Here is a 15,141-nt window from a genome sequence, read left to right on the forward strand (position 1 = left end):
AAAAAATTCTTAATATTGTGTATTTGGGCACACTTGTGGCACATCTTTCTAACAAGTTCCTAGTGACTTAATTTTTCTTCAACTTGACCATTTCCTTCCTTCTCAAGGAGGACAAAACAAACCACAGCAAGTGAGAGAAGGAGTCACTTTCCTATGGGTGGGCATACTGTCCTGCTGGTGAGGATGAGGACAGAGGTTTCCCTCTGTAGTTGCAGGACTTCTAAAGTGGTTTTATCACAAGATCTCTTTATTTGCTTTGAAAGCTTACTAGAGTTTCTGGAGCATGCTGTTTTATTATTTACTTAATAGTTACTATCCATGTAGATCATGCTACAAATGCATTCCATTTTGGATGATCTGCACTGTATCTTCCTGAGTATAGATACTCAGAGTTGCACACAGTTGGCTGCTGAGAACTGGGAAAATAAGAGGGTTTGGGGGGACAGGGGGGTGGGCAGTAGTGTGAAGATAAATAAAGGGCAATGAGATATAGCAAAAGGTCATAACAAACCTCTGACTTATTGCCAGTATGCAAAGATATACAGCATGAACTGATATAGACTTGTAATCCTGGGCCAATAATTTAACCTCTGGGTCAGATCCTTGTTTGTAAAACAAGGCGTTGTGACTTAAGCTATCCGCCTTGGGATCACAAGCTTGGGTGGGTAGTTAACAGTGGTGGCTTCCAGTGAACCACCCCAGTGTTTGTACTCCTTGTCCCCTTCCACACTGACTCTGGGCCAATGGGATCTGGTCCCTGAAACATCAAGTAGAGGCTAGATACGTTCTGCAATATTGGGACTTGTCCTCTTGAAACATTTGCTGTCAGAACCCTGAGCCGCTACGTAGAGAGGTCGGGTGACCCTTGGAGAAGTGATGTGGAGAGAAACAGGTGGCTGGCCAGACGTCAGCCATTCCAGCCATCCCAACGGAGCACCAGACAGGTGGGGAAAGGAGCTATCTTAGACATTTCAGCCTCAGCAGATACAACATGGAGCAGAGCTATCCAGCTGAATTAAGAACTGGGATAAAAAAGTGTTTTAAAACAATAACCGGGAGTAGTTTGTTGTACACTGGGGTTCTGTGGTGTGCTGTAGGTTGGGAAGGCTCAAAAACTGAATCTGTAATTGATCAGGTTCTTCCTGTTGGGTATTTTATTCATTTGCCTGACAGACTTTGAGTTCCTAAAATGAAGTGGTGAGTGTGGCATAGATAAGGGCCTTCATGGAGTTCTCTAATGGATGAGATCAATACACAGGAAACAAGATTCAGCTAAAAAAGCATGGAAGCATTCCAACTGGTCTTTTTATGGCTCCAAACCTCATTTTGCCTTTCCTAACAAACCACTTATATCAGCCAGAATAGGCTATAATGAACAGTTCTAAAACCTTAAGTAGTTTTCTAAAGATAGTATTCATTTAGAGAGAGAGTGAGCACGAATGCTAGTGGGGAGGGACAGAGAGATAAGTAGAAGCAGACTCTCCACTGGCCAGTGAGCCTGGTGCGGGATTCCATCCCAGGACTCTGAGATCATGACCTGAGCCCATGGCAGATGCTTAAGCAACCAAGCCACCCAGGAGCCCCAAACCATAAGTGGTTTAAAACCACAGAAGTTTTGTTTGTTTTGCTTTTTGTTTTTTTCATCTCATACATGTCTTACTTGGGACCAAAAAAGCTCTGCTCCATACATCTTTGGTGATAGAGGTTGATAGAGCCTCTACTGTGTCTTAAGTGTAGCCATTCTATGAAAGGGAAAGGAATGAGAATTGCTCTTAAAAACTAATCACACACATTTTTCTTCACCAAAGCATCACATGACCATGCCTGCCTTAAGGCAGCAGAGAAATGAAATCCTACCCATGTGCCCAGAGGGAAATAAAACAGAATTTTGAACCAAACTTAAAGACTGCCAGCAAACATCCAGGAGCTGTAGGCTCAATACCACTAGGAATTGGAGTTTGGGACAGTCTTGGGCATCTGATCTCTTGACACGGTCTTCCCTCTCTTACCACCTTCACTGTGTAATCAGCAAGCTGAAACTTAAGGGTAACGAGGAAATATGAGTATACTGAGTACTTCTTGCAAAGCAATGTGCCAGTGTTTAAATGTATCACACTTCACATCTTTCAGACTTCACTTTGGCTAGTGTAGTCTGGGAGCAGACATTCATCAGTTTTTCGTGCTACACACAGGACTGGGTAATGTGAAAATCTGGTGGCACAAAGAAGAAAAAAGGGAAGGCAACAAAAGTTTAGAACTGGAATGTGACTAAGACCACTGAATCTAACCTGAATTTACCATGAGATGGAGTTCTATATGGTCCCAGTTCTCTGCTTAAGCCTGAAGAAAACAAAAGTAAATATCCGTAGGTACTTGTTATGGATTGCATTGTGTCTCTCCAGAAGTCCTGTTGAAACCCTAACCCCCAGTGTGATGGCATTTAGAGATAGGGCCTTCATAATGCGAATACTGTTCTTGTAAGATACAAAAGAGCCTGCTGTGTCTTTGCCATGTGAAGACACAGTGAGAAGGCAGCCCTCTAAAAAATGCACAGGAAAAGCTATCACCTGAAAGTGCCCATTCTTGCACCTGATCTAGGGATTCCAGCTTCCAGAACAGTGAGAAATACATTTTGTTTTTCCCAAGCTATCCAGTCTGTGGTGTTTTGTTATGGCAATTCAAGCTGACCGTGACAGTAATGGTGGTAGGTCACTAGGAACTGAATGAATCAGTCACACTATAATCATTTCTGTCCCTAGAAACTTAACATGTTGGGGCAGAGACCTTAAGAGTATACTTTCATCTTAAAATCACAAATTCTGCTATAAATCTTAGATTTAGTATTAAAAAAACTTTTTTTTTTTTTGTTCTGACCTAAACTTCCACTAAAATGGCTTGGTGTAGCCAAGCTGGAAAATGGAAGGCCAGAGAGAGTTAGTGTCTCCTGGATTAGTAGTGTGGTATATGGCCCTAGAATTAAGGAGTCCCAGAGTTTTACCCGGATCCTCTGATACTAGAAGATAAATCTGGATTCTTCGTAGCTGTGTAGCCTTTGACAATTTATCCAACTTTTCTGAGCCCCCGTTTCCTCCCTACAGTGGGGATAATCCCAGTACTTCCTCATGGATTTAGAACTAAATGAGAACATTGAAATGAGAATACAAAGTAAAAGGTTTAGCGCGTTGCTTGGCACAAAGGGCGCAATAAATACTCCCTAAATTCTCACAGCTCATTCAACACAGAACTCAGTCTGAAGCCCCTTATTCCTTGCCTAATGTTCTTCCCATCAGGTCCCATGAAACGTTCCATGGAACGAGGCGCGCAAGATGCCAACCCGCCTACATTGGCATGACCCAAGCGGAAAAAACGGCAGCTGCAGACGCCCTAACTCCGCTGCCAGAAACTGCGCCTGCGCGGGCGTCCTTCCTCGCCAGGCGACGCGACGTGAGGCGCCTGCGCATTGGGCCTAGAGCGTCCTCCAGGACTTACCCAGCAGGCAACGCAACAGTCTCGGGTCAAAATGGCGAGCAGGCCTGCGGGTAAGTTACGGGTGACCTCTCAGACAGGCATTGCCATACTCAGCCTTTTCTTCTTGCAGCAATTTGCTCCGCTTCCTCTGTCCTAAGTGGCTAGGTGTGCGATGTCAGGGAAGGTCAGGCTGTGCTCCAGCCTAAAGGGCGCTTTTCCCCCGACCCTCTTACTGTCCCCAGGTCGGGCTCACCTGAAGGGTTGAAGGTGGATCTACCGTCGGTGAAGGTGCCCGCGGTGGCTCTGATAGCCTTGCCATTCCAGCTGCCCGTACGCGGCAGGCCTTCCCTCGGCCTTGAAGTGTTCAGGGGGCACAAAGAGATAATTAATTAGTGCATGACTTTCAACTAAAACCTAGTGCTTGTCGTGAGTCAAGCCCTGTCGTCTGCGATCACTTCTCCTGCCAGTGTGACGACGGAGATCATGGTTTGCCTCTTAACGCTGGTCTGGTAGCGAGGGGAAATGACTGGAGGACATAGGTCTGCAAACTTACTTTCACCCCTCGCGCTTCTCGAACGGCATTCGGGACAGCTGAGCCAGGGTTCCTGCGAAGCTTCAGGTTAATGTAGGCTTATCTGGAACGTCAGCTCCGTCTGCAGATTTGGAGAAGTTAGTATTTACTGTAGGCACTAAAACATACGTACTATCCAATAGAATATACAGATTATTGGAATATTTAAAACTGAGCGTGAACACCAAGGATTTTCCCTCCCCCGCACCTTTTTTGCAAGTCTCTGCCCTCTGGAGGTATAAATCGGAGTAACCTTTAAATGCTCTTGGTCCCTTTCTCCTCTCGCTCTGAGCAATGATGAAGCTATTGGGAAAGAGCAGATTGCCGGAAAAATCCATTACTCTAAATGACACTGAACTTTTTTGGGGGTGGGGGGACATTGAAGAATTCATTGTTTCATTAACTTGACAAATACAGAAGGCACTGTGCTTTGTCCTGTGTTTGAGAACTAGATAGACCTGGTCTCAACCCTATCCATCACTGGAAGGCTCTGATCTTGGATAGGATAAGTTCCCTAAACATTACTCTTCTGGTAGGACAGGAGTGTTATAAATAAACCCAGCTAATGTGGATAAAGCAGATAAGATAGTGTCTAGCACACAAGTGTTAAATGAATATTAATCATCACCATCAATGACAAATAGATATACAGATCATTTGTTTTCTACAAATACGGTTGTAGATTGTTGACTCTTTGGTACTTGTTTTTCTAGAAGCAGTCTTTTACATGGTGCTTCATTTTTTTTTAAGATTTTATTTATTTTATTTGACAGACAGAGATCACAAGTAGGCAGAGAGGCAGGCAGAGAGAGGAGGAAGCAGGCTCCCTGCTGAGCAGAGAGCCCGATGCGGGGCTCGATCCCAGGGCCCTGGGATCATGACCCGAGCCGAAGGCAGAGGCTTTAACTCACTGAGCCACCCAGGCGCCCCACATGGTGCTTCATTTTTAGCTGTGGCAATTTGCCAAAGCTGTGTAATCTGTGATACACTAAGGAGAAGGGAGGAGGAGGGGTTGGAATAAAAGAGTTTGCTCTTGGTGAGAGGCTAGCCCCAGCCAAAATTTTAAAAAGTAGATTTAAATTTGCTCTGTCTCCCTTTCTTAACAACACCTGTCCTATGAACATTAGGCACTTTCGTGTTGCCCTTAACTTCTGCTGAGTTACCTATCAGTTTCAGTCCTGCTCCCCAAAGAGCTTTAACATTACCTATTTCTTCTCATCCATTTTCAAATATTCATTTCCTTGTTGGAAAGTTAACTACTTGGGAGTAGGAAAATGGGCTTCTTCATGTGGTTGAGTTTACCCTTTTTTCCCATGACTTGCTGTCCATTTTTTTTTTTAACCTGTAATCACTTTTGCTCATAGATAAAATAAGCAGTTTTTATCTACATTGTACAGAATATACACTTTGAAAAGGAAATTTGCTTTCTCTGTTTGCATTTTCTAACAAGGCAACTGTAAGAGTACTGGTTGCCTACCTCTTCAGGTGTTCATATAGTATAATAAATAATAATTGCATCATAGAAACTGACAGTGTGACAATATTAGTTGCAGCATCAAGCCAGTGGCTGGAGGGTATTCGAAAATGGTACTACAATGCTGCAGGGTTCAATAAACTGGGTGAGTATCTGTTTTCTTTCTTTCTTTCTTCCTTTCTTTCTTTTTTTTGCTTTTGCAAGAGATGTTAGTATTCCCAAAAGCTGCTTAACTAATTGTAAATGTGTATATTAGAACATTTTAAAATTAGGTCACATTTTATTGTTCAGTCATTTCTTTTTTATTATTTTGAGAAGAGAGTAATAGAATCAATCATCTCAGATGTTTGAGGTGCATATAAGTTATGTTCTTGAAGTATGGTAGCAGTACATTATCCTTATTATATGCTCCCTTTCCCAATTCCTCCATCTGGCATTTGAAAATTTAGGTTATATGAACTTTGAAAGTAAGAGATTTCACAGATGTTAAAATTGCCAAATGTCCAAATCATCTGATCTCTTTTTTTAAAGATCTTTATTTATTTATTTGACAGAGATCACAAGTAGGCAGAGAGAGGAAGGGAAGCAGGCTCCCTGCTGAGGGATGCTGGGGATGTGGGGCTCGATCCCAGGACCCTGAGGTCATGACTTGAGCTGAAGGCAGAGACTTTAACCCACCAAGCCACCCAGGCGACCCTAAATCGTCAGATATCTGAACACTAAGATTTTCAGCTTTTTTAAATTGAAGCTTGACAGAAGCATCATTAAATGTTACTGGTTCCTTAGTACACTGTTATCTTAAGGTTCTTTAATACCGTGATCTCAGATTCAAAGTATAAGAAAATAGAGATGTGATTTACTGATGTGTTTAAAAACAAAGTAGATATTTTAGATATTTTAAAAACTGTTTTAGATAAGATGTGAATTTTTTGACAGTGGATTTTAAAAGACTCATTGTTTCTAGGGTACCATTTAAGAAATAATCCATTATGGGGTGCCTGGGTGGCTCAGTGGGTTAAGCCGCTGCCTTCCGCTCAGGTCATGATCTCAGGGTCCTGGGATTGAGTCCCGCATCAGGCTCTCTGCTCAGCAGGGAGCCTGCTTCCTCCTCTCTCTCTCTGCCTGCTTCTCTGCCTACTTGTGCTCTCTCTCTGTCAAATAAATAAATAAAATCTTAAAAAAAAGAAAAAAGAAAGAATCCATTATGAAGGAAAGGAAAAAAAAAAATAAGAAAATCGGAGAGGGAGACAAACCATAGGAGATGCTAGGAAACAAAACAGGGTTCCTGGAGGGAGAGTGGGGGGGTGGGGTAAGCAGGTGAGGGACGTTATGGAGCGGACTTGATGTAACGAGCACCGGCTCTTATATACAACTCATGAATCACTAAATTATACCTTTGAAGCTAATAATACACTATATGTTAATTCATTGATTTTTAAATTTAAAAAAAGAAAAAACCCATTATTATGTATGAAATGCATACATAGTTCACCTGAGTCTTAAGTTATGTCATAAACTTGTTTCATTCATTTTTTTTAAATGTCTGATTTTTGAGATGTGTATTCAGTCTAACTCTTGTTTTCTGTCACAGGGTTAATGCGAGATGATACAATCCATGAGAATGATGATGTGAAAGAAGCCATAAGAAGGCTACCTGAGAACCTTTATAATGACAGGATGTTTCGCATTAAGAGGGCACTGGACCTGACCATGAGGCATCAGATCTTGCCTAAAGAGCAATGGACAAAATACGAGGAGGTAGCTCAGCTTTTATGTATGGGACAGCTTTGGGCACTAAGCATTGAGCATTAGAAACAAACACATTCATTGGTACCGTTCTTTAGAGTTCTTAAAGTTGTGTCAGAGAAATACCCTCATGGCAGTCCAGTGAGGTTAATAGAGCAAATGTTAACTCCATTTTAGAGATAAATTTTGTGACTTAGGGGTGATGTGACTGTTCCAAAATCACCAAGCAAGTCTCTAATGTAGATATCCAGGGCTACAGTCCAGATCCTCTCTCTTCTGGGTCATTCTCCTTCTATACTCTGTTTCCCGCTTGATAAAAAAAAAATGGTAATATCTATGTGATCAGGTCTTGGGGTAGCCCTCTGGCTCCCAGGAAGGACTCTGAAGTAAACCCCCACCCCTTGAACTGTACTGAAGTTAGGTAAAAGCTTTTAACTTCACTAATTCTTTGGCAGACTTTACCCTCTCAACCTATCAAAGCAACTTATTACAGTGGCTTTGTTGGTTTTTACATTTTAGAAAAGCAGACAGTTCTTAGACTGCTTGAAAATATATTTTCTTAAGTTGGAAATAAAAATTAATTTTGATGAATGTCTTTTGTTGAAGACCTGTTGAGTGTTTGGGATATATCATATGTGATGGCTGTATATAATATTTTTCTTTCATTCATTCTTTAGGATAAATTCTACCTTGAACCATATCTGAAAGAAGTTATTCGGGAAAGGAAAGAGAGAGAAGAATGGGCAAAGAAGTAATCATGGAGTTGAAAACTCTCATTGCAGCTGCCCTCAAGTATTTTTAAGAAGTTGAATAAAGCTGAAATGTACAATTTAGAACTATCTGAGCTGCAAATGTATTGCTTTAAATAAATATCTATTATGATTACTGTTGGAGTGTTTGCATTCTAAATCTTATTCTGAATAACTACTGAATTTACTTACCTGTTAACAATTCTTTCTAGAGTTCTAAGATATATTTTAGTTATGATTTTACTGCTTCCTGGAGCTCAGAGAGTCCACTTTAATCAGCTTTCCTCACTGGTTGGAGAACATCTTATTTTACTGAAGAAAGTAAGATTCTTTCAAGTAGAGTAATCACCTTTATATTGCCTTTGTAGATTACCAAGATATGTAGAAGGCCCCTCAGGCCTCACTTGGCTGGGATGGAAGTAGAGCAAGAAATTAGTGTGGTGACTTAACTGTATGTGAAGCTAACAGCACTCTAACAGATTGCCTCTCAGACATTACAAGTTACCTGATAAAAAGAGGATTCACCCCCTCCTTGGGCAGGATTGATAAATAGCATTCTCCAACCACTGGCCTCTGAATATTATTGATGTTACATCCTATCCTTTTTAAAAAAATTATGTATGTGGTCACAGTATCGCTCTATGTAGGATACATACATGTGATCTTGTGTTAATACGTGTATTAGCAAACAAAAACTAGACAGTAAAAAAATTGACAAAAATACAAAGTAAAAGTGTTAAGGTTATAATTTTAAATACAAATTAGAGCCATTCAATAATGTCATTCCTACCCCTGAATTCTAAAACACTTCAGTGGAAGGAGCTGTGTAGGACCGGCAGCCTGTGTGGGGTTCTGCCAGCCTCTGCTGTGTCGGAGAGAACTCTGATTGGGATCTTCTCTCGGAGAACAGAACAACAGTGTAAAAAGCAAGTTGGGGGTTCTATTTAAAATTCCTAAAGCAGGATCAAAATATATATATATATATATATATATATATTTTTTTTTTTTTTTTTTCACAAAAAGGGTTACGATGTTTGACAGTCATTTATGTTTGACTTCTACAACATGAACATGAGTGTCTTAAATTTTTTGCTTAAATATCTAAAATATTCGAAAACGTCATTAAATTCTCAAAGAGCCTTCTCTTTCACAGAGTTATTTTCTGAAATGCCTAATCATTCTTGCCAATTTTCTTTAGTCTGGTCCGAGTTGCTTGGATCTCCATTTGGTAATGGTCTTGGTCACGGTAAAAGTTCCCCTTTAACATACTTAATATTTTATAAGATTTGTGATTTGATTTTGCAGTCTGTTTGAGTTACGTTTTGGGGACAGTATCACAAATCATAGAGAAACAGATGAAGATGCCAGTAAATGCTAGTGTTGGGGAATGGTTTAGTGAGGGACTATATATCATTAGTGAATTATTAAATTTTTTGTGTCAAGATGCTTCCTTCATAGGGATAATGAGGCAACTAAGATAAATTCTCAGACAACCAAGAACCACCCAGTGTTTCAATGATTCAGTTTCTTTCCTCTCATGCTTTTTCAAATAAATTTGAATCTCATATGTGGCTGATGGGTGTTAATAACCCTATGACTCTTTGGATAGCATTTTGGCAATGTGAATCAAGAATTACAAAATCTAAATAATTCCAATAGCAGTCATCATTATATTGAGTGATTATGATTGTTTTACATGAGGCACTGTGTCCTTTACAATCACTGGTCTCACAATAATGCAATGAGGATTATTACACCTTTGCAAATAAGCAAACTAAGGCTTACTTTACAGAGGTCAAGCACCTTGCCCAAAGTCGTGCATCCACAGAAATAGTGTATGACTCCAAAACTGGGCTTCAGTGCTGCTTATCAGAGTGAAAAACCAAACAAGTATTAAGTTTTCAATAATAGGACATACTTAAGTAAGCTGTACTGAGTGGGGAAAATGTATTTATGAAGATAGTTTAAAAAGTCAGAAACTTCTTGCGATATGAAGACAGATGTAACCAGGTGAAACAAAATCCCCAACCGTTTGTTAAGGAAAGATGGGAAACAGGAAGGTGATAGTGGAGGTTCTCTTTTTGTGAGTAAGTGTGGTTTAGTATTCTTCCTTTCTCTGACAGTTAATTTTTCATAATTGAGTAGCAATCACTTTTACAGTAGAAAAGGCAACAGCAGATATTTGTGTTATTGGCCCAAAAGCTGTAGGTCGTAGGATCTCTCGCCTTGCCTGAGCCCTGTGCCTCAGGAGCTCTTATGAATGAAATGGTAACCAGCAATAAGAATGAACAATTTGCATGGAGGACATGGGGAGATAGAGAGGAGAAGGGAGTTGGGGGAAATTGGAAGGGGAGGTGAACCATGAGAGACTATGGACTCTGAAAAACAATCTGAGGGTTTTGAAGGGGTGGGGGGTGGGAGGTCGGGGGTACCAGGTGGTGGGTATTATAGAGGGCACGGATTGCATGGAGCACTGGGTGTGGTGAAAAATAATACTGTTATGCTGAAAATAAAAAATAAATTATAAAAATAGTTTATATGTTTAAAAAAATAAAAAAAATATTAAATTAAAAAAAAAAGAATGAACAATTTTTCTAAAACATGTTCAGGCTAAATAAAGAAGACTGGACTGAAGAACAGCAAGCAGGCTGTGCCCTCGCGTTTATAGCAGCAATGTCCACAACAGCCAAACTATGGAAAAAAACTAGATGTCCATCAACAGATGATTGGATAAAGAAGATGTGGTATATATACACAATGGAATACTATGCAGCCATCAAAAGAAACGAAATCTTGCCATTTGCGATGACATGGATGGAACTAGAGGGTATTTTATATATATATATATATATATATACACACACACACATATATAATAATATATATAGTACTATATATATTATATAACACTGCTTGTTACCAGTGAATTTGCTCCTATGGTGAGGACTGAAAACCATCCAGGGAAAAGCAAGGGTCCCTGGAGGTTCTTAGGAAAAAGATCAGGTCACACTGGGAGGAGGTTTCAACATAGTCCTGCTTGGCAGAAGAAGGTTGACAAAATGGACAGTCCAGAACTCCCATTTAAAAAAATTATTTTTTATTGACATATAATGTATTATTAGCCCCAGGGGTATAGGTCTTTGAATCGCCAGGTTTACACACTTGACAACACTCACCATCGCACATACCCTCCCCAATGTCCATAACCCAACCACCCTCTCCCTATCTCCTTTCCCCCCGCAACCCTCAGTTTGTTTTGTGAGATTAAGAGTCACTTATGGTTTGTCTCCCTCCCAATCCCATCTTCTTTCATTTATTCTTTTCCTACCCCCAACCCCCCCCCACGTTGCATCTCAACTTCCTCATATCAGGGCGATCATATGATAATTGTCTTTCTCTGATTGACTTATTTCACTAAGCATGATACCCTCTAGTTCCATCCAAGTCATCACAAATGGCAAGATTTCATTTCTTTTGATGGCTGCATAGTATTCCATTGTATATACTCACATCTTCTTTATCCATTCATCTGTTGATGGACATCTAGGTTTTTTCCATAGTTTGGCTATTGTGGACATTGCTACTATAAACATTTGGGTGCAAGTGCCCCCCCAAAAAAATCATTTGTATCCTCAGAGAATTTCCTTGACTAGGACTCTCCAGAGGCTCCTTTAACCTCCAGATCACTTTTGCAGAGTCTGACAATCATTCAACTAAGCATCCAGTGCGCATCTTTTTATAAGGAGACCAGAGCAAAAGCACCTCCAACTGGACTCCTACAAAGGTGTGTGAAGAGAAGGATGGGGTGGAGGGAGGCCAGGGCACTAAACTTGAGAACTATGCTTGTAAATGCTGTTGACATTTAAAGCAAGCCTAGGGGCTCCAGTGAAAGATGGGGCGATCAGATGACCAAGGTTAAGGTGTTATGGAGCAGCTGGGTCATCCACCTGCTCCAAGTAGAAAATGAGGCATGACGGTAGTCTGGTCTGTGACTTTGTGAGAGCTCTTTCTAGCCAAACTGTAAGGATTTTCCACATCACTTAACAACCTTATTCTTCTAAATGGAAAAAGTATGCAAAAGTTCTTTGAAAACCATAGAACACTGTATCAATGTTTTTACTATTAATTATAATTACCAGTATTGTCCTGCTTGTCATGCAGAACAAGACAGAAAATAGGAACCGTATTTGGCCCACTGAAAGAATAGTTGAAGGGGTGAGGATTTTGTTAATTGGCCAATGAAATCCTTTCATTTGAAGAGAGGGTCATTTTGTTACCAAAAGCGTACTATGAAAAGCTTGAAAAATCAGCACTGGAAAATCTGAAATACAGGCTCATGGAATAGTAAGATTCAGAGATGCCTGGATATGAATCCACTTACTCTATGACTATAGGACTCTGATCTAACTACTCCATACCTTGGTTTTCTCAGCTCTAAAGTGGGGGTCATGATAGGACCCACTTTACAGGGTTATTGTGAAAATTGTCTGACTTCATTACATGCCAAACACTAAGAATAGTTCCTGGACATGGTAAACACTAGAAGAGTCAGCTTTGGTGCTCCTTTACATGAATAGAAGGGAGAATAAATATTCTGGGGAAATGTTGAGGGCCATTAAGTCTGGTAGTGGCCTAGTGGAGGCCCAGGTCCTGGGTTCTTTTCTTCTACTTCCTATGTGACACTCTCATTCCTGGCCCATCTGTCTCCATGGGATGTCTGGCCTTGAATGAAGTACCCATTACCCAAGATGAGGGCAGGTGGAATCAGACCTGTGTGATAGCTTAATTAGGAAGGAGCCCAGCCAAGACTTTCCTGTCTCCTTGTTTTGCTTTTTGGATTGGCAGTGTTTTTAAACTTTCACATCCTGCTAGTTTACTTTGTACAGTGTAAAATGTTTGATAGCTTTTATTGTTCAAAGTTTGAGGTTGATTTAGGTTTTGAGTATATGGCTTCCTAGACCTTGAAGAAAGATAGATTTGCTTACTCTCAAGTGGCCTACTTTGTTTTTCATTTCTTTGCAATTCCATCCAAAACACTTAGCTTATGCTCACTGTTGTGGATCACTCAGCCTCCACGGTGTCCCAGTGTAGGAAACAGAGTAAGGTATGGTGGGGGCTTAGGTCCCCAAATTCTGATTCTGGTATTCCCAAACTGCACAGCAATGTTGGTAACGTTCCCCAACAGAGTTCTCACAGCCTCAGTGTTTATGTGATGCTCTATGAATGGGGCCAACATGTTAGTGAAGGACTCTTCACCAGCAGCACCATTGCCTGTTTTAAAACTCTAGGATCTTAATAAAATCCCAAGTGTAGATTTTGATAAAGATTGTATGTTTACTTTAAGGACTCCCTTTTAAGGCATTAGTTCTTTACTAATTCTGACTTTCTAAAAGACTCATTAATAAGAATAAAAACTGGGCCAAAGCCCAAAGTTCCTACAGCCATAATAATCCTCCTATATTCACAAACATGTTGGGGTTTGGTACTACAGACATCCTGTGTGTGGCTTTGAAAATAACCAAAGTACTGGGAATTTCAAAGTTAGGCAAACATAAAAACTGTACGAAGCAAACCCGGGACAACCTGTAGGATGGAGGGAATTGAGTTTACTCTGAATGGGTGACAGGAATTTTAGGAACTATGGTATCAGAGATGAACAGAGTTGAAGGGTGAACTGAATCACGTTATTTTAGAAAATACCAGGAAAGGGTCCCTTGTTAGAATAAGGTACTAAATTCTGCCACTAGGTGGCGATGCACTACAACTTTACAACTTCAAGGTACACCACACCAGTGTGATTGAAGATTTATCCATTCCATGCCCCACCAACTCCCTCCCTTTCATTTTTCAGGATGACAGCACCTTAGAGGTTTATGGCCATCAGGAGAATTTACAACTAAGCTATATACTGATGTAATGAAATCTAATATATGCTGTGCAATGAATTATGAGATGTTATTTAGTTTCAGGATTTTATTACTTCAATCAGTTATGACCATATTTCCTTTTATATGATTGCTCACTCTTTAAACATACCAGATGACTGTATAAGGAACACCTAATAAAGTCTATAGATGTTAAAGTATAAATGTTTTAATTTATTTGCCATAATTTGTTTAAATTCTGGTTATACTGGTGTTCATATTAAAAGTCATAACTTGTTAGAATCTGAGATCTCAGATGGACGGTGCCTCTGAATTATATTTTGCTGAGAAATGTCATTGTATGTACTAGCAATTGAGCAGGAAAGAAGAATGGAATCATTACAAGGCAGTTAATTTTTAGCATAGATTCCAGAAAGTCTGTTAATATTTGAGGGGTTTATGTATTATGACAAACTATTTAAATTGTTATTCTGGATTCTGACTATATCTCTCCTACAGTCAAAAGTATGTATTATTTGTTTTACTTTGTATTTTAATACACTTGCCTATTTTTGCATAAATGCCAAAAATGTAATTTTAAAATAAATCTCTGTGAAGCTTCTGGTAACAATATTCAGTTGAGTCATTGCTCTGTTAATATTCTATCTTAAAGAAAGTTTTATACATATATATGAAAACTATATTTACAAGCCAACCCCCCCCACACAAAGATAACTGTTTGGTTTACAAAAGAGTCAGTTTATAATTCCTTTCTTATGCATGCATTTAAAATGTGGTTTGCTACTAAACTGGAAACTCAGATCTGAAGCCAACAATTTAGGCAAGCCATTAGCCTTTATAGATTGGGGTTTCTCAGCTATGAGATGAAGGGGCTTAGCTGCAAAGTCTTTAAGACTCATTTCAGCACCAAACCAATCTGGGTCTGTGATTTAATCTATGCACTTTGTTGTTAGGATAAACCGCCAGTGATGGAGCCTCAGCTTTGTCCTCGGCCTTGTTGATACATTGCCCCTTTTTATCCTCCCTTCAACCCTCTGAGATAGATATTATTACATCTATTGTATGGAAGAAGAAATTGAGCTTGATAAGGTCATTTAACTATTGTTCATTACATAGTTTAAAAAAATTTTTTTTGGTGTATGCTTTTTATGTGCTTTATACTAGGTGGGAGCTAGGGATAGGACAGGGTTTCCTCAGTATCGGTACTACTGACATTTTGGGCTGGATAATTCTTCGTTATGGGGGCTT

General features: G+C 39.9%; 1 protein-coding gene across 1 annotated transcript; it reads left to right on the forward strand.

The window, feature by feature from the left end:
- The first annotated feature begins 3,437 nt into the window (after positions 1-3,437).
- Positions 3,438-8,144, forward strand: LOC122904422 (cytochrome b-c1 complex subunit 7). Its single transcript, XM_044245255.1, has 4 exons — positions 3,438-3,539; positions 5,587-5,658; positions 7,105-7,271; positions 7,937-8,144. Exons 1-4 carry the CDS (start codon positions 3,521-3,523, stop codon positions 8,012-8,014), a joined length of 336 nt encoding a protein of 111 aa, XP_044101190.1. The 5' UTR covers positions 3,438-3,520; the 3' UTR covers positions 8,015-8,144.
- Positions 8,145-15,141: the final 6,997 nt, after the last annotated feature.

This window comes from Neovison vison, chromosome 4 (assembly GCF_020171115.1).
Source record: "Neovison vison isolate M4711 chromosome 4, ASM_NN_V1, whole genome shotgun sequence".
NCBI lineage: Eukaryota > Metazoa > Chordata > Mammalia > Carnivora > Mustelidae > Neogale > Neogale vison.

Bases quoted from the DNA above. Each gene is read 5' to 3' on its own strand.
- LOC122904422 (XM_044245255.1), top strand. The intron at 5,659-7,104 runs GTGAGTATCTGT...TTTCTGTCACAG, and splicing joins TGCAGGGTTCAATAAACTGG to GGTTAATGCGAGATGATACA. The intron at 7,272-7,936 runs GTAGCTCAGCTT...TTCATTCTTTAG, and splicing joins AATGGACAAAATACGAGGAG to GATAAATTCTACCTTGAACC.